Raw genomic sequence first — 23,529 nt, 5'->3', positions numbered from 1 at the left:
GAAAACTGTGTTTTATTTCTTTAGTTTGCAAACTATATTCGGATAAGCATACACTTTTGGAAATTTGAAGAAAAATTCATACCACACGATGAGTATTGCAAGAAGAAACAATGTTATGATCATGTCTGCTGAGATGACAGTGCTCCTAAATACAATTAAAAAAAGCATGATAAAATTATGTAAAATCGATTGTCTTGCTACAAAAGAAACCAACATGAGCATGATTCATTTAAATGTAAATGTTTAATGTGCGTATTGTTATGCGTTTACTTTTCTACATTGGCTAGAGGTATAGGGGAAGGGTTGAGATCTCACAAACATGTTTAACTCCGCCGCATTTTTTGCGCCTGTCCCAAGTCAGGAGCCTCTGGCCTTTGTGAGTCTTGTATTATTTTTAATTTTAGTTTCTTGTGTACAATTTGGAAATTAGTATGGCGTTCATTATCACTGAACTAGCATATATTTGTTTAGGGGCCAGCTGAAGGACGCCTCCGGGTGCGGGAATTTCTCGCTACATTGAAGACCTGTTGGTGACCTTCTGCTGTTGTTTTTTTCTATGGTCGGGTTGTTGTCTCTTTTTGAAATTCAGTTCAAGAGAAGTTCGAGTCTGATGTCAGAAGATGTAACCAAAGAAAATAAACAAAATGACAATAATACATAAATAACAACAGACTACTAGCAGTTAACTGACATGCCAGCTCCAGACTTCAATTAAACTGACTGAAAGATTATGATTTCATCCTATGAACATCAGGCACAATCCTTCCCGTTAGGGGTTTAGTATCATACCATCATAACATATATGAGTAGATCATAACCCGTGTCATGCTAACAACTGGTTTTTGAATAAATGTGTTTAGTTCCGATGCAAAGACCCTATAAGTGAATCAATATTAACGCCAAAATATGCAATCTTTAATAACCTGACAACAGTATCGTAACTATATCCCTTCTTAATTAGTCTATTCAAAGGTTTTGTTAGTTTTTGAGGTGAATACTGACACCTTTGTGCTTTATAAAGAATATTTTCATAAAAAATTGGATGTGAAATACCTGAACGTATAAGAAGTCTGCATGTTGAGCTATATTTACGAATGATGTCCTTATACCGATGATAAAATTTAGTAAATGTTTTGACTAGTTTGTGATATCGAAAACCCTGGTTTAATAATTTTTCAGTAATACATAAATTTCTCTCGTTAAAATCTAAAACATTGTTACATACACGAGCGAATCGTACAAGTTGAGATATATAAACACCGTAAGATGGTGACAAGGGAACGTCATCATCTAAAACTGGATAATTAACGATAGGAAATGAAAAATCATCTCTTTTATCATAAATTTTAGTATTCAGCTTTCCGTTAATGATATAGATATCAAGACCGAGGAAAGGGCAGTGGTCATTGTTAGTATTAGCTTTATTTAAAGTAAGTTCAACAGGATAAATTTCTTAAATATACATACTGAAGTCGTCATTATTGAGAGCCAAAATATCATTCAAATATCTAAAGTATTATTAAATTTGTTTATCAGATGTTGTTTCGATGGGTTTTTGCTTATTTTTGTCATAAATTGTAACTCATAGCAATACAAAAACAGGTCCGCAATAAGTGGTGCACAGTTAGTCCCCATTGGAATTCCGATAATCTGACGATATACGGAATCACCAAAGCGAACAAAAATGTTATCTAGTAAAAATTCAAGGGCATATATAGTATCAAAGCATGTCCAATTGACATAGTTTTTTTGTTTATTGCTACTAAAAAATGACCTAAAAGAGTTTGAACATATATATTCACATTCTGACTTTTTAAATGCCCATTTAATTAGGTGTGTGAATTTTTTCTTAATGAGCATGTGAGGCAATTTGGTATACATGGTAGAAAAATCAAAACTTTGAACAGATTCAAAATCACCAATTTAAGCATGCAATTTATCAAGTACTTCCAACGAGTTTCTGACACTCCAAAAGTAATTAATTTCACTATTTTTGAAGGCCTTATTTGAACAATTTATTATCAGGTTTTTAATTGTACCAAGTGTGCTGGTAAGAAGAATAGACAATTTAGTAGTGGAACAATGGCTTGAAGACGAAATAAATCTATATTTGTAAGGTGTTTTGTGTAGCTTCAGAAGCCAGTACATAGTTGGGACTTTCATTGTATTTGGCTCTGCTTGTAAAGCGGTAACTTAAAGTTTATGTTTGTTACAGATGTCGTTTTCTGAAAATGGAGTCAGTTGGAATGTTGGTGAATTGGTGATTTCTTTTTTCAGAACCTCAATGTAAAATTTACGTCAAACAATAATAATATTATTAGCAGCTTTATCGGCCGGGACAAAAACAAATTTCTTGGCTAGTTCTTTTAGTTGATGTTTGATACGAGAAATAGGTTTTTTGTGGTTATTGTTAATAGTAAAATGTTCTTTAAAATGTTGAATACGTATATCAACTATCTTCATTACTGAATTAATAAGAGTCCAAAGATTTTTTGTCAGCTTTTTCCCGTTTTATCCATTTCATACAGTAAGTATGGAGTGAGTCGTGGATGATATTACGACACTCATTCCAATTAATAATTGACGGGGGACGATATTTAGGTCCTTTACTGAGGAAGGATTTTAACTCTCGGTCTTGAACGATGTTAAGATCTCCTGTTATAACAGGTGAAATGGGTCCATAAATATATTCGGAGGTACTACAATTACATGAAGTAGGTGTATTTTCACTGATATTAACATCTTTACAAAGTTGACTATAATTAAACACAAATTTCCGGGTAGATTTCTTGTAAATATAACAAATAAGAGGTAGCTCAGTATTGTCAAAATATCCAGGAATTTGTTCTTTAACAGAATGGTCGTTAAATATAATATTAATATTATTAATATTCTGAGTATGATTAATACTATGTTGAATATAATAGATGGAGTAAGATTTAACCTAGATAGAGCGTGGTTAAGACTTGGTCGAGTATCGTGAAGGCACATATTCAATGGTTCAGTACTAGTCGAGTATTAGTGGAAACTGTTAAGTATGGTTCAGGTAACAGTCGATTAATACAGTAAATTTTTACAATAGTTCAGACTGTTCGAGTAAAATTCAGATCAGTCGAGGACAGATATTGGTCATTTTAGAGTTTTTCTGGTTTGTAGTATAACGTGAACGAAGAGGTCAAGGCGATGGAACGACTTTTAATTCGCGTTAATTTAGGAAATGACATAGACAAATCATCAAAATTAAGTTTGTGATTGAGAATCGATATTATTATAATTTTCCGCGTTTCGCAGTATAGAGGAAAATTAGTAATCACTCTCTACCCAACACTGATACAATCAGGATGGACACCGATATGTTCAGCAGCCCTTTAAGAAATGCCATTTCGAGAGAAGTTTCCAATGCCATATCAACATATCAACAGGATTTATTGAACAGTATAAACGGTATAATGGACAGTAAACTGACAAATTTGCAGACCACCTTACAAGAAAGTCAACAAGAAATTTCGCAGACTCAAATGGCCAAGATGGAGGAAACTCTGACCGATAATTATACTTTTCAGAGGAAGGGCAACGAAAACCAATTCAAGTATGGTGTGAAGGTTCTAACAAAGCTGAAAGAGGCGAAGTCAAGCTTAGAAGTTCATGATTTGACCAGAGCGACCGTACAGAACGCTAAATCCAGGATTTCAGAAGGTATTGACATTGTGCAAGAGAGACAAAAGTTAATTAAACTTGCAGATTCTTCGCAACTCGGTTGGAAAGTGGTTAATGAGTATGTTGCCAACCCAATAGCAGAAGACTCCGAAGATGAGAGAAAAATGTTAAGAGCTCAGTCTAGAGCAGAGCGCAAGAGTAAAGCAGAGAAAACCAAGAAAAGCATCAAACCCAGACAAGTTCCTTATGCCAGGAATGCAGATAAAGACGATTCCTTCAAACCTGGAAAGTGTTTCAATTGTGGAAAAAGGGGGCACTGGGCAGATAATTGTCCTGATAGAAAACAAAAGATAAGTAATTCTTTATATTTATCAATCTTAGATAGTTCAAGCTTATTTTGTAGCTCAGATGATAATTTTTATTGCAATAATTCCAAAATAAGAAACGCCAATGAGAAGGTTTCAATAACAATTGCTTGTTTACAAATTGTTGATCTTGTTACTAATGTGGAAAAACTGGTTAGTCCAGTAGGTAGATGGAAAAATGCTATCCATGAATGGAGATTAATCACAGGTAATACACACATAATTGATGTTATACAAAACGGGTATAAGATAACTTTCAGAACAGAACCAGGTCATAAAATTATTAGAAATAACAGATCATCTCTTGATAACGCAAGTTTTGTTAAGTCAGAAATTGAAACTGCTGTCAAAAGGTTGTATATCAGAAGTGAATGAGATACCTTGTGTAGTTATTCCTTTGACCGTTGCTTTTAATAAATCGAGCAAACCCAGGTTGGTATTGGATTGTAGACACATCAATCTTCATTTATTTAAATTTAGATTTAAATATGAAGACACAAAGTTAGCAAGGGAAATTTTTCACCAACATGATTTTCTATATGGCTATGATTTTAAAAGTGCTTATCACCATATTGAGATTGTTGAATTGCACAGAGAATATTTAGGTTTTGCATGAGAGATAGATAATGCAAACAGATATTTCGTTTTAAATGTCTTTTTAATTTACCAAAGTTCTCAGAGAAGTTGTAAAGTATTTCAGATCTAAAGGCACACAAATTATTATGTTTTTAGATGATGGTTTGGGAGGTGGTAAAGATTTTGAATCTTGTCAAAAAAGTAGTCAGTTTGTAAAATTTCAACTTCAAAAGCTAGGTTTTCTAATTGCACATGAAAAATGTGTTTGTGATCCATGCCAAAAATTGAAATGGTTAGGTTTCATTTGGAATACTGAAACTGGTAGAATATTCGTCAGTCCTGAGAGAATAGATAAAGCAGAGCAAACTGTAAACTATATACTTTCCGAGATTGGGAGAGGTAAAGTTTTGTTAAAGGCTCGAATTTTAGCGGGCATAGTCGGTCAACTCATATCAATGCAAATAGTATTTGGTGATCTCGTGAGATTGAGAACAAGATTTTTATATGCTTGTGTTAACGGTAGAGCAAGCTGGGAGGCATCTGTAAAAATTACATCAGAAGCTATTGATGAGTTAGAATTTTTGAGAGTTTCTTGCAGAGCAAGGAATAGTAAAGGTGTGAATATAAGCACAGTTAATTTTCACGACAATTTTGATGTCGATTTGTTTTGTGATGCCTCAGATGTAGGCTTTGGTGGTTTTTGTTCAAATTATGATCGTACCGAAGTACGTAACTGGGTAGGTAATGAACCTTTTGAGAGTTCAACTTGGCGGGAACTTGAATGCGTCAAGAGAGTTGTGTATACTCAAGATTTGTTGTTGGAGAACAAATTAGTTTGAGTCAACAGTGACAATCAAAATGTCGCACGTATTTTGAAGGTGGGTAGCAGAAATTTGTCACTACAAAAAACTGCGATTAATATTTTAGAATCTTGTGAATAGAAAAACATTAATATTCAGACTCGCTGGGTCCCTTGGGCTCAGAATGTGTATGCAGATCAACTTAGTCGTTATACAGATCACGATGACTGGTCTTTAAACGATGAAACATTCAGCTTCTTAAACAATATTTGGGGTCCGTGTAGCATAGACCGATTTGCCACTCATTACAATACACATTGTTCGCGTTTCAATTCAGTTATATGGTGCCCAGGAACTGAAACAGTTGACAGTTTTAGTCAATATTGGGGAAATGACAACAGTTGGTTGGTACCCCCAGCTTCTTTGATTGCAAAAACAGTAAACAAAATGTGCAATGAGCGTGCTTATGGTATTTTGGTTATACCAGAATGGAAATCGGCGGCATTCTGGCCTTTACTTTGTGCACAAGAAATTTTTAAGAGTTTTGTGTCAGACGCTATTTATCTTACAAATGACAAAGTTATAGTGAATGGGGCCGGTAAAAACGGCATTTTCGGGAAATTGCCACTTAAATTTAGGTTGATAGCTTTAAATATTATGTTCTAATGATCCATTTTTGCGATTTTCAGGCTTAGGACTGATGCAACATGTTGTGGAGATTGTAGAGAAGAGTACTGTAGGATGTTCGGGTGAACTTGGAAAATTAGCAGAAAAGATGTCGGTTTATCTTATCCAGTCTAAAAGTGACAATACTACAAAAAAGTACTTTGCTAGTTATAATCGTTGGAGATCTTTTGCACAAGGATATGGTTTTAACGAATTACCAGCAGATCCGATTCATGTTTCATTGTTTTTAACTTTATTGATTGACAAGATGTTATCACCTTGTACTTTAGATTCGATAATTTATGCTTTAAAGTGGGTACTTGAGCTTTATGGTTACGTTGATCCTTCAAATAACGCTTACATTCATTCGTTAGATCAATCATGTAAAAGATTAAATGGAAAACCAGTCGTAAAGAAGGACCCTGTTACCTCGGATATAATACTTGAACTCTGTAAAATTAATGAATTTGAAAATGACTTGCTTATTGTTAGAGATTTGACTATGATTTTGATAGGCTATGCTGGATTTTTGTTTTAAGTTCTATTACATGTAGGGATGTTAAGATTTTTGATGATCATATTTCTATTTTTCTGCCCCGGTCTAAGACCGATCAATACAGACAAGGTAACGAGATACTTATTTCTAGTGGTAACACTTTGGCATGTCCAGTTGTTATGTATAAGCGATACATTTCACTTGCTGGTTTGGATGTTAATTCGGATTATTTTATATTTCGACCGATTTTTAGGTCTAATGGGTTATACAGCCACAAACGAGAATATTGTACGTAGATTAAAGACTGTAGCTCCTGACTTGAACCTAGGTTTGCATTCTTTACGTTCTGGTGGTGCTTCTGCAGCAGCCAGGTCAGAAGTAAATGAGAGATGTATTAAACGTCATGGAAGATGGAAATCAGATATTAGCAAAGATGGTTACATTGCTGATTCCTTAGATATGAGATTATCAGTATCTAGAAAACTTGGTTTATAATTTGGGCTCTTTTCATCCCTTTCTTTGTGATCTCTAGATTACGTTGGGCAGTCGGCAAATATATATTTGGTTATTGTATTAATACTATGTATTATAGTGAGATTTATGGTATAAATTGCAATGAGATTACATCAGTAAAGTGTGTTCTTATAATTTTCCGCGTTTTGCAGTATAGAGGAAAATTATTGTACTAACGTTCCGTCTGATTAATCATGTAATTATCACATGTTTACATGGACATGTAATAAATGAGCGGGAAATAATCCCGTGGAGTAATCACTCTCTACCCAACACTGATACAGTCAAGTTTCTTAACGATATTTGTATATATCGTTTCTCATTAATATTTCGTATCTAGATCTTAATTGGGTTTTTATAATGTTTGTGCAATGTATTAGCTCATTTATGAGCTTTACGTTTTTTGCTGAATGTACTGATGCACGTAGGGTTATTTTAAAGTTTCATGTTCCCCTTTATATCATTTTTTTGTTTTTGTTATATGTCACATCTTTAAGTATACTGTCCAAGTATGACTCCGGAAACGGTCTTTCGAGCAAATTAGCTTTCGACTAATTTAGGGTTTGGACACAGGTTTCCAACGCCGTCTATCGACATAGTTGGTTTTTCCTGGCCGGCGGGATCGTTATGGATGGAGAAATAATGATGATTTATAATTATTAATTACAACTCAGTATGTTATGCTGGATGGTTATATCACACATGCTGTTATATTTCACATGTCATGTTTATTTATTTGTAATAAATTCGGTGTCCTCTAGATTACGTTGGGCAGTCGGCAAATATATATTTGGTTATTGTATTTATATTATGTATTATAGTGAGATTTATGGTATAAATTGCAATGAGATTACATCAGTAAAGTGTGTACTACATTTTACTGATTATTTTCCCTATGATTATGGTGGGTTGGTATAAACATGATTTTCTTTCTGTAGAAAACTGTAGACTGGAATTACAAAGATTATACATTTTGTCAAAAAGTTTGCTTTCATAAATCATGTTATTGTACTATGATTATTTTTCCATCTAAAAGATTTTTGCATATCACTAGGATTTTCGTTCTTAATATTAATTCTATATGAGTTTTAATTGATGTAGGAATTCTGCTACTGAATAGAAAATAGAGTATTTGCAATGAAATTGTCCAAGATAAGTCTACCCTTTTCAAGTCAGCAGCCTGTATTTTGCTGCTTGTGTTTGGTTAATGGTGTAATACCACCTAATCATGGTACGTCACATCCGGTTGTATACGAAAATAGGTAGAAAAAAATATTCCCATGATTTTGTCAGTTGTAGGTAATTAATCCTACATTTTATTGCAGTAAAACATTTTCTGTGTCATAAACATATGTCTTTTGTATTTTAGAGCACCATTATTATTTTTTATCTGTGGTTTCTATAGAATATTTTGGAAACTTTGGCTTACATGGTTACTAAATCTTGTACACAGGTTGAATAAGGTGGGAAATTTGATTGGTTAACTTCCAGTGATGGTTATTTTCTTATATGCAATGAAATGTTATGTGATTTTTTTTCTATAGTACTGGACAGGACGAATCTTTACTCATGCCATGTATTTCTTTATTTGAAACAAAGATAAAATCTGTACATTTTTAGGAAAAGTGCAAGTTTAACAAAGACTAATAGGGGAAAATCATTGGTGGTATTACACCTAATATGAGAAGCTGCACATGCACCATTGACCTTGTGAGTACTCTGATATGTTTCAATTTCTTGCTATTTAAGTGAATTATTACAAAAAATGAAATATTCTGAGTGGATTGAGTCTCCAAAACACATTTTATTCGAAAATTTCCTTGAAATAGGACTCTTACATGAACATTCTTCAAATGAACACAAAGGTTCCTGGTTCGATTCCCGTTCCGGGATGAAAATTTCAGGGACTAAATTTTCGACTCTCTCTTGACGCCATTTGCGAGTATTGAAGGGGACGATAAATGGCTGACCCGTGTTAAGAGAGAGCCATATGTTTTGCACGTAAATGATAGATTTCGAAAAAGAGTAGGCTAATGCCGCTACAAGGCAGCACTCTCACCCGCAAAGTGGAAAGGGATTAATCTAAGTTGCAAAACTTGTTTCCCAATCCACTATAAATAAATATGTTTTAACTAATATTCAGTTGACAGAATAAGCCATATTTAGTGTTTTGGGGAGCTTTTTCTCCTTATTTCTTACATCTGCTATGATAGAACATTTTCCGAAGAAATACTTTAATAAATATATAGTTATAAGTAAATGATTTTTTTTAATGCTGTAACAACAAATTATTCACTAAAAGAGAAGCCTTTTATGTCACTCTCTGGAACGCGGCGTAAATGTTATGTTTACGTAAGGACGTATTGAAACCTCATTTGAGACAGTAAATTTTTATATGGATTGTTCATTCTGCTTGAATACTTCAATTACTCATTTCTTCCAACATTTCTATCATAAATAAGAGTGAAAGTTACGACATTATTTTTATTTAATGGCCTGAAAATTTGAAATTTTGAGGAAATGAGAGGTAAAAATGTACCAAAAGAGACCTTATAAAGAAGACAAAGAGGTCCATTAGTGGCATTTGTCTTCCTAAAATCATCTTTTGTATCATATTCAACTGTTTGTAGGTAGATGAGATTAATATTTGATCATTTATTGGTCCACAATATATTCTATCAAGGTCACTGTGTCTAAACCACACAGGCAAAATTTGCTCGGACTCGATGGTATCTAACATTCAGCACAATGACGGAACGCCAAAGACAAAAGAAAGGTAGGTTTCTCCTTATTTTTTTATTTTTTTTATGATATCGAAAAATATATATACATATACAACTATTTTCTATTGTGAGATGCAATATTTTCTACAACCGTCCTATATTAACGGAGAAATAAGTCAAAATGCATGTCAAAATGACGAATTGAGTGAACCTTGCCTCGAAATTGTTTAATTTCTCGTTAAATTGTTCACATTGTACGGAAAGAAAGGTACGGGAAGATAGATATTGACACGGAGATTGCAAATTTAGGTATTATGAGCATCTCCATAATTGTATTTCTGTGTATGGAACGAAAGAAAAGGGTCATGTCAAATTAAAATAAACCGGTTTCGTCAATGTTGTTACTACACAATCACCCGGTTTCGTCTATATATATCACCCGGGTTTTTTTTGGTTTTTTTTTAACAAACAATTTATGAAAAGAAACTTTGGCACGGATCTGAACATTGTCTTTCGAGAATTTAAATGCATATTTATTGTAAAGTAAACTTGGCGTGTTAAAATCTATTTTAAACGGGCACTTTTTGACATAGTTAATTATGATAATACACATTTTCATTATGAAAGGCGTATCCCTTATTTCACTTAACTTCAAACTAATTTTAAATGGAATATAAATACTGAATAGCAAACACTGGTATCTAATTATTTTGTAACATTATTATATTTTCTTTGTTTATAATAGTAGTATGTAAAGATGAAAAATAAAAGGATGTGTTTTGATTGTGCCATAATTTTAATTTACTATACTATATTATATACACTTAGTTTACAATATTTACTATCAATTATTTATACATTTATGCATTCAATCATTGACGAACAGTCCCAAACCGACTATAGTCTATACTGTTCTGCACAAATTATTCATGCATGCAATCCTGCCAGATTTTCTGGTACTATATATACTGTGTTACTTGCGCACTAAAGCGAGTTTTCACACTTAAGCATCCATAACATAGCAGTGAGATTTGTAACTTTCTCCCCGTTTCTGGTAGGCACATTTATTTTCATAGGCATGTTTTTCACATTATTTTTACAGTTCAAATTCATTTTTTGTACAGTTCAAATTCAATTGAAACTTCAAGATAACTTTCGAAAACAATATCTGACTGTTTTGTATTTTCAATGTGAATAAAAGTTGGTTTGCAAAACATGACCGTCATTTATATCTAGGTCTTATTAAGAAGAAGTGACGGTAACCACTTATCCAATAAACGTTGACAATGAGACAACTTTCTTTTAGACACAAACATTATGTTGAATTAATCAAGTTTAGGTCAGCGTATGCCTTAAACAATGAGAAAAACACACAAACTGCATGAAAGCAAGCTATAACAGGGCCCTAAATTATAATTGTAAAACAATTCAAACAAGAAAACTACCTGCCTATTTTATGTTCAAAACGCATACTAGTATGGTATAAAGCAACCAAAGACAACCATGGAATTACAAGCGTGTGATTCGGGAATGGACTGAGTCAAAGTGTTGTCGCTGACACAAACAGTACAACAAAAGTACAAATAATAAAAAATGATGAAAAAACCTTAACTCGTCCGGTGACAGAGCCTGTATACTTGTATCATAGTTAAAATTATCCCTTAAATATAATAAATATATACATGTATTCGCAGTTTACTATGAAGTCCACTATCACTTAACTAGTATAAATATTTATTAAGGGGCCAGCTAAAGGACGCCACCGTATGCGTGAGTTTCTCGCTTCATTGAAGACCCATTGTGGCCTTCGGCTGTTTTCTGCTCTATGGTCGGGTTGTTGCCGCTTGGAATTTGTATGAACTTTTCATGTTGATAGACATTTTTAAATAATACGTCCACTTTGAAATAAACTGAATCCGTCTGTCCGTATATATTGTCAAAATATATTGACCAACGTCAGTGTACGATCATCATAACACAACGGCGACAGTACAGACTCGTTTTTTTTTAGTAATGATAACAAAATAATTATTATTGAATTTGGCGATGACCTGAGACTATTATACTATTATACTAATTTGTACATAGCAGTATAGTTACAATAAGGGATAAAAAAAAATATTTTAATGCATGGTAGTTGTAATCCTACATTCATTTTCTATATCGATTATGCATGCATATACAGTTGTCTTATTATCAACGTTTATCCTTAAGAAGATTTATTTTTAACGATTGTAGAAAAGATTACATACATAGAATGATTAGATTACTTATAAAGGTGTCCATCCTTTTGTGCGAGAAAATCACATATCAATTGAGTGTTTCGATTTTTAAGACCGTAAACTTTAATTTCAAGTTTAAACATGTTCAACATATTTTCCCATAACTCATATAGAAAACGCATATTTAGAGAGCTTTAATCTCAATATGCTGTTAAAAAATTTCAGAATGCAAAGTAAATTAAAATATTTGTGTTCTATAAGAGTAGGAATTCAAGTTTTTGCTTATTATTTATTTGAATCTGAGACTCATATGAATATTAAGCCGTTGTCCGGTGAACGAATTTGTTTTCCAACGACCCACAAAACTCCTTTTGAACGCTGAAGTTAAATAATCAATTATAATGTAATGCTATTATGATTTTTTTTATTTGACCAAACCGGGTTATGCATTTTGAAATCTATGACGAAACCGGGTTGTATACATTGACGAAACCGGCCAGTTCCATTTTGACATGACCCTTTTCTTTCGTTCCATACACAGAGATACAATTATGGAGATGCTCATAATAACTAAATTTGCAATCTCCGTGTCAATATCTATCTTCCCGTACCTTTCTTTCCGTACAATGTGAACAATTTAACGAGAAATTAAACAATTTCGAGGCAAGGTTCACTCAATTCGTCATTTTGACATGCATTTTGACTTATTTCTCCATTAATATAGAACGGTTGTAGAAAATATTGCATCTCACAATAGAAAATAGTCGTATATGTATATATATTCTTCGATATCATAAAAAAAATAAAAAAATAAGGAGAAACCTACCTTTCTTTTGTCTATTGGTGTTCCGTCATTGTGCCGGATGTTAGATACCATCGAGTCCGAGCAAATTTTGCCGGTGTGGTTTAGACACAGTGAAGGTGCGGCTTGGTTTGGATTTGTCGAAGCAATTTTGCTCGAATCGCTGTAAATGTCGTCGTTCATTATACTATATTTTTCTAAAACTATTGAACCGATTATGACAAAACTTGACAGGAATGCTTAAAATAACCAGTATTACAAAGGAAAAAAAGTCACATTCATTTTATTAAACAATAATGTCTTCCAATAAAATTGAAAATGGAAATGGGGAATGTGTTAAAGAGACAACAACCCGACCATAGAACAAACAACAGCAGAGGGTCACCAACAGGTCTTCAATGCAGCGAGAAATTCTCACATCTGGAGGCGTCCTCCAGCTGGCCCCTAAACACACATATATATATATATATATATATACTAGTTCAGTGATAATGAACGCCATACTAAACTCGAAATTATACTCAAGAAACTAAAATTAAAAATAATACAAGACTAACTAATGTCTGTCATATTTGTTTTTCGTAAATTGATGGTCAAGATTGAGGTCGTTGGTTTTTCTTGTTTGAAATATCATAGCACCGTACAACTTCTACCATAGAACTTTATGCCATACACGTTTGTTGGGAAGTTTACACCATGCAAGGGCTGTGCCATAGGGTGCGGGTGTTCTCATTGTTGAAGACCACACGTTGACTTATCATTGCGTATGTTCTCGTCATTTGAACAGTGATTGATAGCTGTTTCATTTGCAATCTAAGTAAATTTTCAGTCATTTTATTCTAACATTACAAAGTAGTAATTTTTGCTTACTTACAGTTCCATGGCAAAATTTATTGATGCAAGGATACGTCATCATATCTGCAACAATTAATATGATTTCAAATAATAACGATAAAAGAAAGTGTTATGTAAAATATACAGCACCTCATTATTTTCAGATTGAACATTGAGGAAAATATGAAATCACCAAAGAAACTATGACAACTGGTAACTCCCTTGGATATAGCCTAAAACAGAGGGTATGTTCAAGAACAGTTTTAAACATGTCAACATTTCAAATTCCGAAATGTTTCAAATTTCAACCCATCAATAGCCTTAATAATAATAAATAGTTATCAAAGGTACCAAGATCATAATTTAATACGCCAGAAGTGTGTTTCGTCTACATAAGAATCATCAGTGCCGCTCAGATCAAAATAGTTATAAAGCCAAACAAGTACAAAGTTGAAGAGCATTGAGGACCAAAATTTCAAAAAGTTGTGCCAAATACGGCTAAGGTAATCTATTCCTGGGATAAGAAAATCCGTAGTTTTTCAAAAAATTCAAAGTGTTGTAACAGAAAATTTATAAAAATGACCATATAATTGATATTCATGTCAACACCGAAGCACTGACTACTGGGCTGGTAATACCCTCGGAGACGAAACATCCACCAGCAGTGGCATCGACCCAGTGGTGTAAATAGTTATCAAAGGTACCAGGATTATAATTATAATATAGGATTATAATCGTCTACAAAAGACAATAATAAAAAGTTTCTAAAAAATTCCAAAAATATTTGACATTAATTCTACATTCTACAAACATTTTTACGTCTAAAATATCGAAACTGTAAATGGTGTACGGTTATGTGCACTAAATGATCGACTGCTAGAACTGTGTTCAAGAGATATATAAAGGTGATGTATGCATAGCATGAGAAACATCCCAATCTTTCAACTTCTAGAGTTTATACGATTCCCTAAGATTTTGATTATCTATCTGAATTGTTATTGAATATTTGTAAATATTTGAACATTGGTAAACAACTGTTACCAATTGAAAGTCCCTTACACTTCATTTAATTAGCAAGAGCTTTACCATATAATTTGCTATTGCGTTTTTAAGATACGATAACTGCTGATAAAAAAATCACTAAAAAGAGAAGATATTGAATTTCTAGTGGAATATTGTTAAGTTTTTAAATGTTCTTAAACTGAACCATAAAGGTACAAGCACATATATAAATAGAAAACCAACTTACATCGTTCTGAGACCCTATCTATACATGACTGATCATAACATCTACATTTAGAGAGACCAACATTTGAACACGTATTCTACAAGTATAATAAAATAACATGACATTATGAAATAAAAAGAAGAAACATGAATTATGAAGTACAATAGTAAACATTGTCATTAGCAAACTAATAATTATCAAAATAGTAATGATGACTTTACGTGAAACCTCAATGAAACGCGACATTAAGTGATTTTATTTCGGTCTATCGGATAGCCCATTCGTATGCAACGCATCCAAGATGACTTTATTATTTGTTCATTTAGCCCAATGGTCGTCTGTCACACATTTAGTGAATATATCCTGACCATCGTTTTACCAAAATATGTTACATTCAAACATAGTTTTATAGACAATAAAGTAAGGTTTCAATTTAATATTGATGTTAGTGGTATTTGTGGTTCAAAATATACACACTGCCATAAAGTACAAGTACAAACCGGTTTTGACACCCTTTGGAACTATAGGTCAACATGAATCATCATCATCTTTATCAACTGGTTCAGTAACATAAGCGTTAATTGCTTAAATTTGAGTTCGTATTTCGCTTGTATTATGTGAGTTTGACTCTAATTTTTTATTATGGTGTCAGACCACCAAATCCCTCCACTTAGTTTAGAACGTAAAAGTAAAAAGTTAAATTAAGGTAAAATAATAAAATAGCTGTGAAAAATTTGGTTGAGTAGATGACACCTTTAATTGACAAGAACTACCAGTTTGCTGTTGAAGGGCCGTGGTTCTCTCCACGCATAAACTTTTCCTTCACAAATGTAAACTGATACCATGGATATAGCTTACAACGTCAAACACTCGTTCCGTTAACAGTTAATAAATTGCATAGACATTCCTTTTTTGTTATCATTTTAGAAAGGAAAAAGCATCTTAAACTATTAAGCAAAATTCTTCCGAAAACTAGATTATTATAAAGAATTAACCAACAATGACTGTTTAACTAATAAATAGGCTTACTAAAATATCTTTGCCATTACATTTTCCATGAAGAGTACCATTTGATGTGTCAATATCACAGTGACTCCGGTTTTTGCCAACCTGAAAATAAGGACATGCAGAATCTCTGTGATAAAGGAAAGAGATATATATTAATTTTTTATTTATTTGGCAACTTAAATTACAATAACAGAACTCAACACATCAAAAAACACCTAAGTCAAAATGATAAATCTTAGAGTATCTTTAATCTTCTGATATAGTACAAAGTAAACAACGATAAGGATCAAATCATGAAATAAACTAGGCTATAATAATGTTTTATCTAACATAATGAAAAGGCACTATCGGAACAGTAATTATATCATTAAAATAGTCACTTCATTTAACAAAACATTTCTATTTTTTCTGTACATGACTTCAGAAAAAAATATATTATTTCAATTATTAAACATTTAGATTATATAACAAAAGCATTGAAAATGTTAAGCTTTGATTTTCAAAACCATAATGATGTTTGTCTTTCATGCTTCTGCAATTTGTTATTATGCAGGTACCCCCATATCATTTTAGAGGTTGAAATATTTGACTACCTTATTCAACATTGAATTACATCATACCTTTAATGTATGTAAAACAGAACTTAGCCTCCAGTGGTTTGGTAAAAAAAGCAAAAATACCCCTACACCAAGAAATTCTGATTTACGATTTGAAACTTATATTAATGACACACCATCAGAATTATTTCAGATAAAGCTTATACTTATTGTCACAAAACGTATTAGTATGGACATTTTTCAATTATAACAGGTACAGTAACTCTAAAGATAAATAGAGCAGTACAGTTCCAAATAAGTAGATAAAAAATTATGATTTCGGTTTTGAATGTGCGATAGACACATGTTTCAGGATGGGTGGCATTTTTACCAAAACATTCGTTATTTGTATACATTCTCTCCATATGCAATCTTAGGCTGTACATTTAAGACCCTAAGATTTAAACAGATTTCAAACAGATATATCTATGAGTTATAATGACAAACAATATTTACAGGATTTCATTAAATAATTTTATCATTTTATCCATGATTTTGTTTTAAAAAAAATCAGATGAATAATGAAAATATTTTTTATCTAGAAGTCAATGTTGATTTAACAAATTCAAGTAAACCGAAAAAGTTAGGAAATCGGATGTAAGTAATTTTGTCACATTTTCTATACTGACATGATTTGTATATATCTGATGTATTATAATGATGTATATTAAAAATACGCGTATGGTATAATGGTAATTATTTGTTGTGTTTGTGGAATAGTGTATGATGCATGCCTGATGTTGAATATTTTTTTAAAACTTGTTATTTAACAATTCCCCCAAACACATCGCATGATTCAAAATGAACAGGGAAATTGGTATGGGTAATGGTCATGGTTATTTGGATGGAGAGTTGTCTCATTGACACTCATACCACATATTCCTATATCTATGGTAAATGATGTGTGGTAAAATAGTGTTAGGATGTTTTATGCATGGTCTATGGTTTATGTTATGATTCGGACGCTTACACAATACAAGGACTCTAATGAACAAATATGAGAGATGTCAAAAGAAAATTAATTGATGAGAAGTTTTGGCTTTAAAACAGTTGGAAAGCACTTTCGTTGTGTAATTTTTCTCTCAGATGTAACATTAATATGTTAATATACACAGCCACGTATATTGAATTATAGTGTTTTGTTTATATTATGAGATTCAGGATTTTGGGTTTAAATTAAGAGACCAAAACTTACCTGTACTGTTACTGATCTATTTTTACACCTAATATCAGTATTGTTTAAACTTTTGACACTGACGGAGGCCATTTGTTTAGCCGAAATATTTGTCAACACGATTTAATAACAACATTTTCGTATAATAACATCTTATATCAGTAGCGTTGTGCAAATATTTAGACTGATATTTTTTTTCCTTTTCTGAATAATATCGTCTATTCTAGACGATCCGGTACATAGTAAATTTGCTGGTTGGTCCTTTTTATAGACTTCTATATACCCATATATATCCAACAATGTTACATCTGTAAATTTACTTTCGCAAATTTTTGGTTCTTCCCTCGCCGGGATTCGAACCCATGCTACTGAGATATCGTGACACCGAATCGCCTGCACTGTAACCGGTGCGCTAGACCACACGAACACCTGGGCTTCATAAAAAAATGAAGCTTTCGGTGGCCGGGTGTTACCTTTCTACGTCAGTTTTAAGCTAGCGTCGTACTACAGAACATGATATATAAGGCATGAAGATGTTATGCTTACAGATCAGCTAAATTATCTATTATAAAGGATTCTACAAATTAAGGTAAGATACAGTCACAGAAAATAATTTTATATTTATAAGTACGTCTGAGCCAGCAGCAGTGATGGTGATACATGGCTGTGTACATTATGTATATACAACTCGTCTAAACATCAACCCAACTATGTTAGATCTTAAATTTGCTTTCGCAAATTTTTGGTTCTTCCCTCGCCAGGATTCGAACCCATGCTACTGAGATATCGTGACACCAAATCGACTGCACTGTAAGTGGTGCGGTAGACCACACGACCACCTGGGCTTCATAAAAAAAAATAAAGCTTTCGGTGGCCGGGTGTTACCTTTCCACGTCAGTTTTAAGCTAGCGTCGTACTACAGTACATGATATATAAGGCATGAAGATGTTATGCTTACAGATCAGCTAAATTATCTAAAGTAAAGGATCCTACAAATTAATGTAAGATACAGTCACAGAAAATAATTATATTTATAAGTATGTCTGAACCAGTGACAACTCTACAACAGATTTACCCATCGGATCACCAGCAGTGATGGTGATACATGGCTGTGTACAATATGTATATACAACTCGTCTAAGCATCAACCCAACAATGTAAGATCTGTAAATTTGCTTTTGCAAATGTTTTGTTCTTTCCGGGATTCGAACCTATGCTCCTGAAATATCGTGACACCAAATCGCCTGCACTGTAGCCGTCCCGCTAGACCACACGACTATATATCTATATGCATAAAATAATTAGTTAAATAAGTAACAAGTAACAGTTCCAGTTCAATCGATTTCATCCTTCCATTGGGACTCTTCAGGATGTAACACACGGCCAGCGAAAGCTCTTTTTTTGAGAGCCCAGATGGTCGTGTGGTCTAGCGGGACGGCTGCAGTGCAGGCGATTTGGTGTCACGATATCACAGTAGCATGGGTTCGAATCCCGGCGAGGGAAGAACCAAAAATTTGCGAAAGCATTCGCAAATTTTTGGTTCTTCCCTCGCCGGGATTCGAACCCATGCTACTGTGATATATATATATATATATATATGAATCAATGCAAAAAGAAGAAACAAAAATAGAGTACTTACAGTAGTTTGATGACACGTGTGACCAAAACAATTTAAAGTTCCTACATTGAATAAGAATGGCGTCGATAATTCCAAAACTGCACTCACTACAAAATATGACACAAATACTAAATCGTATGATTATACAGATAAGGGCAAATAAAGCACTACAAAGAATAACACGAATCAATATACTAAAATCAAAATAATTATACACAATTTAAAGTCTTTCCATCATAAATTTACAATTGAAGATAAGGTTATTTTCGGTTTTAAAAAGCTTATACAACAATCCTTAAAAAACGCAGATAGAGGGGTGACAAAATGAGAAATGTGCTTATTATTTTTTTTTAGTGGACCGGCATATCTGCAGGCTGCAAGTGATTTTTTTTGAAAAAGTACTACATTAATTTTACTTTTGTACCCGGTCATAGCCATTTTCATAAAATGGTAATAAAAAGACATGTTGATTTTATTTTAACTCGACAACCAATTTTACTTTTTCTTTTCATAGTCATCAAATTCTTGATTTTGCATTTTATGAAGAGTTCATTCATACTAATTGTGAACCTATAATTTCTTCTATTTTGCTTTATTTTTTTTTATTTTCACTCAGTTTCAGGATTATGCACCCTGTAATTTGACTGAGACATTTTTGCAAAAAAGATAATTTATCGAGGTTTTCTAAAAGTTAAAACTAAATATTTTATAACAATAAAAGTCAAATTGGAACGGATAAAAAAAATTGAAACCAACACGTTTAATAATTTCTTGCGTCCGAAGCGCTTTTCTAGATTTACCCTCATCAGGAACGCCCAAAGCCAAACATTTGAAATCCGAAGATGAATAAGATCCGAAACCATTGAAGAGCTGTATGTAAAAAAATACCCAAGTATTATTAAGTGTTATTCAGGGACTATATCTACGCATTGCAGTCTACAAATGCTGACATCTGCACATGCTGTTGCTTTTTTAAAATTATTTTTCCTAGTTTTCTGACCAGAAACATGCCAATGCCTTTTCACTGCACTATAAGTATGTTCTGCAAAAAACTCAAATCATAGACACGCCATAACAATCTACGTTTGTTTCAATCTGACAAAGGGCTAACCATTTGATAAGATACTCTATTCTTATTTTTAAAAATGACATAAAGAAAGAAAGTCAGTCCATTTTTCACAAGTGTTTATTTTCAATTTATGAGTTTGACTGTCCCTCTGGTATTTTTGGTCCCTCTTTTAATACCAAGGCTCTTTACGATAGAGTTTTCTCTGTAATTTTGCAACTAAGCAATCGAAAGAAAGAAGATTTGAATGATTTACATGCTCTAGAAGTTTTCTCATATTCGTTTTGTGTTATCCTTAAAGACTTAACTGCTTGTGCACACAAAGTTTTTGTGATGCCTTTTTTATTGGTGAAAGACTGACCAATACTGCTGCTTCCTACTTTATGAATTGAAAACTAAGCACAATTCAGCCAAACTACAGTGTAAGTTTGACAAAATCAATCGTTATTTTAAACAAAAATGACAGGAAGAATCAAATGTTGGTTTCGGAAGCCTTATATATGTGCTGATTCTGGAGTTTATGATCAAAACACAGTAATCATTTTCTTATTTGCGAACAGTTTACTGCCATATGATGCTCCAATGGCTCGTTTATGTTTAATGGAAAGAAAAACAAAAATATGGACGGCGTTCCTTGACAGTCGCAGTTCATGTTTTGTTGTCTTATTCAAAAGCACTGAGGGCAAAGACGATTGTTTTATTGTTCAAAAGGATCACACATTTGCTTGAAGAACTGAGAACACATACCGATTTTCCTCGAAAGACATATGTCATCATATTTCAGTCAAGACCTTTTTTACCTGCAAAGGAATATGGCTTGAAATAAGATGTGTGCATTCCACACACAGAGTTCGCCTTGTTCAAAGATTTTGATTATATTGAGTTCTGAGGGATCTAACCACAAAGCAATTTCTGAAGAAGACGATGTCCAAACAAATTATGTAAACTCAGAAATTTTGGAAAATTATTACGTATACGTATAATACAGTAGAACTCATAAATGACCCGGTTGTCTGAAAATGTTGTGCGCTTCGCATTTAAAGAACCTTTGTAACAACTCTTTCTTATGGGTCAATAAACTGCTATTGTCAAAACACCTTCCCATACAATTTAAATAGTTATCAAAGGTACCAGGCTTATAATTAAATACGCGTTTCGTCTACATAAGTCTCATCAGTGACGCTCATATCAAAATACTAGTAGTTAAAAGCCAAACAAGTACAAAGTTGTTCACAATAGAAAAATATATGTTTACCTATCAGTACCCTTTTCTACTGACCAAACTGAATTTCCCTAAAACGGGCATTCTATGATTACACTTGTTTTCAAAATAGCTCTAACATGAACTTCTGTTGTTTACTCTTTCATTATATGAGTTATGTATTGCAAATTTTATGTGAAGATTGAGAAAATCCTGGGCTTTAGAAATCATGACTCAGCATAAATTTCCAGTTTACAGTATGCATAGTTTACCTGAAGTTCAGTATGCAAAGAAAATTCATAACATATGCATATATGTTATTTACATGATTAGGAAGTACTTATATTAACTCTTTGCAGTCATTGAAACTCATAGATCCTTGTCAAACATTACTGTTATGTAGTTGTTATCCTGTCGAAAACAAATACTCAAGCCGTAACAACTGACTATGCTGATGACCGCGACACAATAAAAAAACACAATCGAGATACAAAAACATTCCTACAAATACTAACTACAGTGTGTTCTATCCTCAAAATTCACTATATATTTCATGTTCGCAAACACAGCATTATTATTTAGCAAATGTGAGGCCCTTAGTGGCAAAAAACAGAAAAAAACCCACCAACTACTAATATTAAACTTTTTATCTCTTGTATTCTGAAATTCTTTCAATTTATTATCAGAGTAGTTTTATACCGGTTGTTACGTCAGAAGATATGCACATAAGATAAGCTGACAATAATGAAAGTATTGATTTCAAATGTTTTAAAAATTGGGATAAAACTAGAATGTCCGTTAAATTCATTTATTTTGAAATAGCAGGTGAAATCCTGGCCTGCATAGTCAGACAAGATTTCAAAATAAATTTGACGATAAAACACACAGTCTAAAAATTTCCCAATTGGCTGATAACACATAGCTCATCTTGCTCAATTCAAAAAATAAAATTCACCTAGCGTTGAATATAGTATAATTATTTGGAACACATTCTGGCTTAAAACTCAATAAATCTAAAACAGAAAGTGTATTGTTGGGTACATTCAGAAAAATGTAAAGAAAAAAAAAATGAAAATATTCACTGGAGCAAAGAACCAATAAAACGTTTAGGTGTCTACTTTGGATAAGATAAAGACAAATGTGATAAATTGAATATTGAAAAAAATGAGACAGTCAAACAAATTAATACTTGATTAGAAAAAACTCAGGTACTCCGGAAGGGTAAGCAGATATAACAGTTGCTAAGTCACTTATCTTAACTAAGCTTATTTGTGTAGCCTCGCTTGTTTCCAAACCCTAAATTTTCAAAATTTAAGAAAAGGTTAAACGTACAACACTTACCAAAGGTCACACAAATGGAGTCTGGAAATGACAGACATTGATGATTTCTTGAACTACAAATGAGTTAGCTAATTGGAAAGTCATTACAACATATTATTTAAACAAAGTTGGGTTAATAGCAACCTTATGTTTCATATAATCCTAGACAACATAAACTGACTTCCTAATTTAAGTAAAACACTTCCCTCATTTTACACTAACTTATCAATTCGCAGATACAAATAATACACTAACAAGAATCATACCGGTCACAAATTTTAAAAATATCAGGCAGAAAATGTTGTAGGGTAACAAAATTAGAAAATTTAAAGAAAACATGTTTAGTGTATTCTTATTGGATAAAAGCTGGTATTATTCTCATCAATGATATCATTGATAATAAAGGGCATATTTCACAAAAGGTAATATTGGAGAAATTAACCTCAATACCTAATTGGATCTCAGAACTTTCGACATTGAAAAACTCTATTCCAAAACAAATTGAATGGCTTAATGCATTAAAATGATACAATTTTTTGAAAAATTTAGGTAAACACTACTTTGAACCTGTACTTGACTGTTAACAAAAACAGAACTAATTGAAAATATGACATTGAAAGAAATATATAACTGTTTAAATAACATGAACGACGAGAGACCGATA

The 23,529-nt window shown here is 32.7% G+C and overlaps 1 protein-coding gene across 1 annotated transcript in view; it reads right to left on the bottom strand.

Moving 5' to 3' along the window:
• LOC139511357 (uncharacterized) overlaps window positions 1-19,385 on the bottom strand; it is a 56,309-nt gene extending 36,924 nt beyond the window's left edge. Inside the window, exons 1-5 of the mRNA XM_071298009.1 lie at window positions 19,300-19,385; window positions 15,912-15,992; window positions 14,904-14,979; window positions 13,695-13,738; window positions 83-145 (exon numbers count right to left, since the gene is read on the bottom strand). Coding sequence (XP_071154110.1) covers window positions 83-145; window positions 13,695-13,736 — 105 coding nt within the window. The 5' untranslated portion in view covers window positions 13,737-13,738; window positions 14,904-14,979; window positions 15,912-15,992; window positions 19,300-19,385. The remainder of the gene's footprint in view (window positions 1-82; window positions 146-13,694; window positions 13,739-14,903; window positions 14,980-15,911; window positions 15,993-19,299) is intronic.
• Between the last annotated feature and the right edge of the window lie 4,144 nt (window positions 19,386-23,529).

The sequence above is a fragment of the Mytilus edulis genome, chromosome 2, assembly GCF_963676685.1.
Source record: "Mytilus edulis chromosome 2, xbMytEdul2.2, whole genome shotgun sequence".
In the NCBI taxonomy this organism is placed as follows: Eukaryota; Metazoa; Mollusca; class Bivalvia; order Mytilida; family Mytilidae; genus Mytilus; species Mytilus edulis.
The sequence above is the reverse complement of the archived record's forward strand: the minus strand, read 5'-3'. Positions and strand labels throughout refer to the sequence as shown.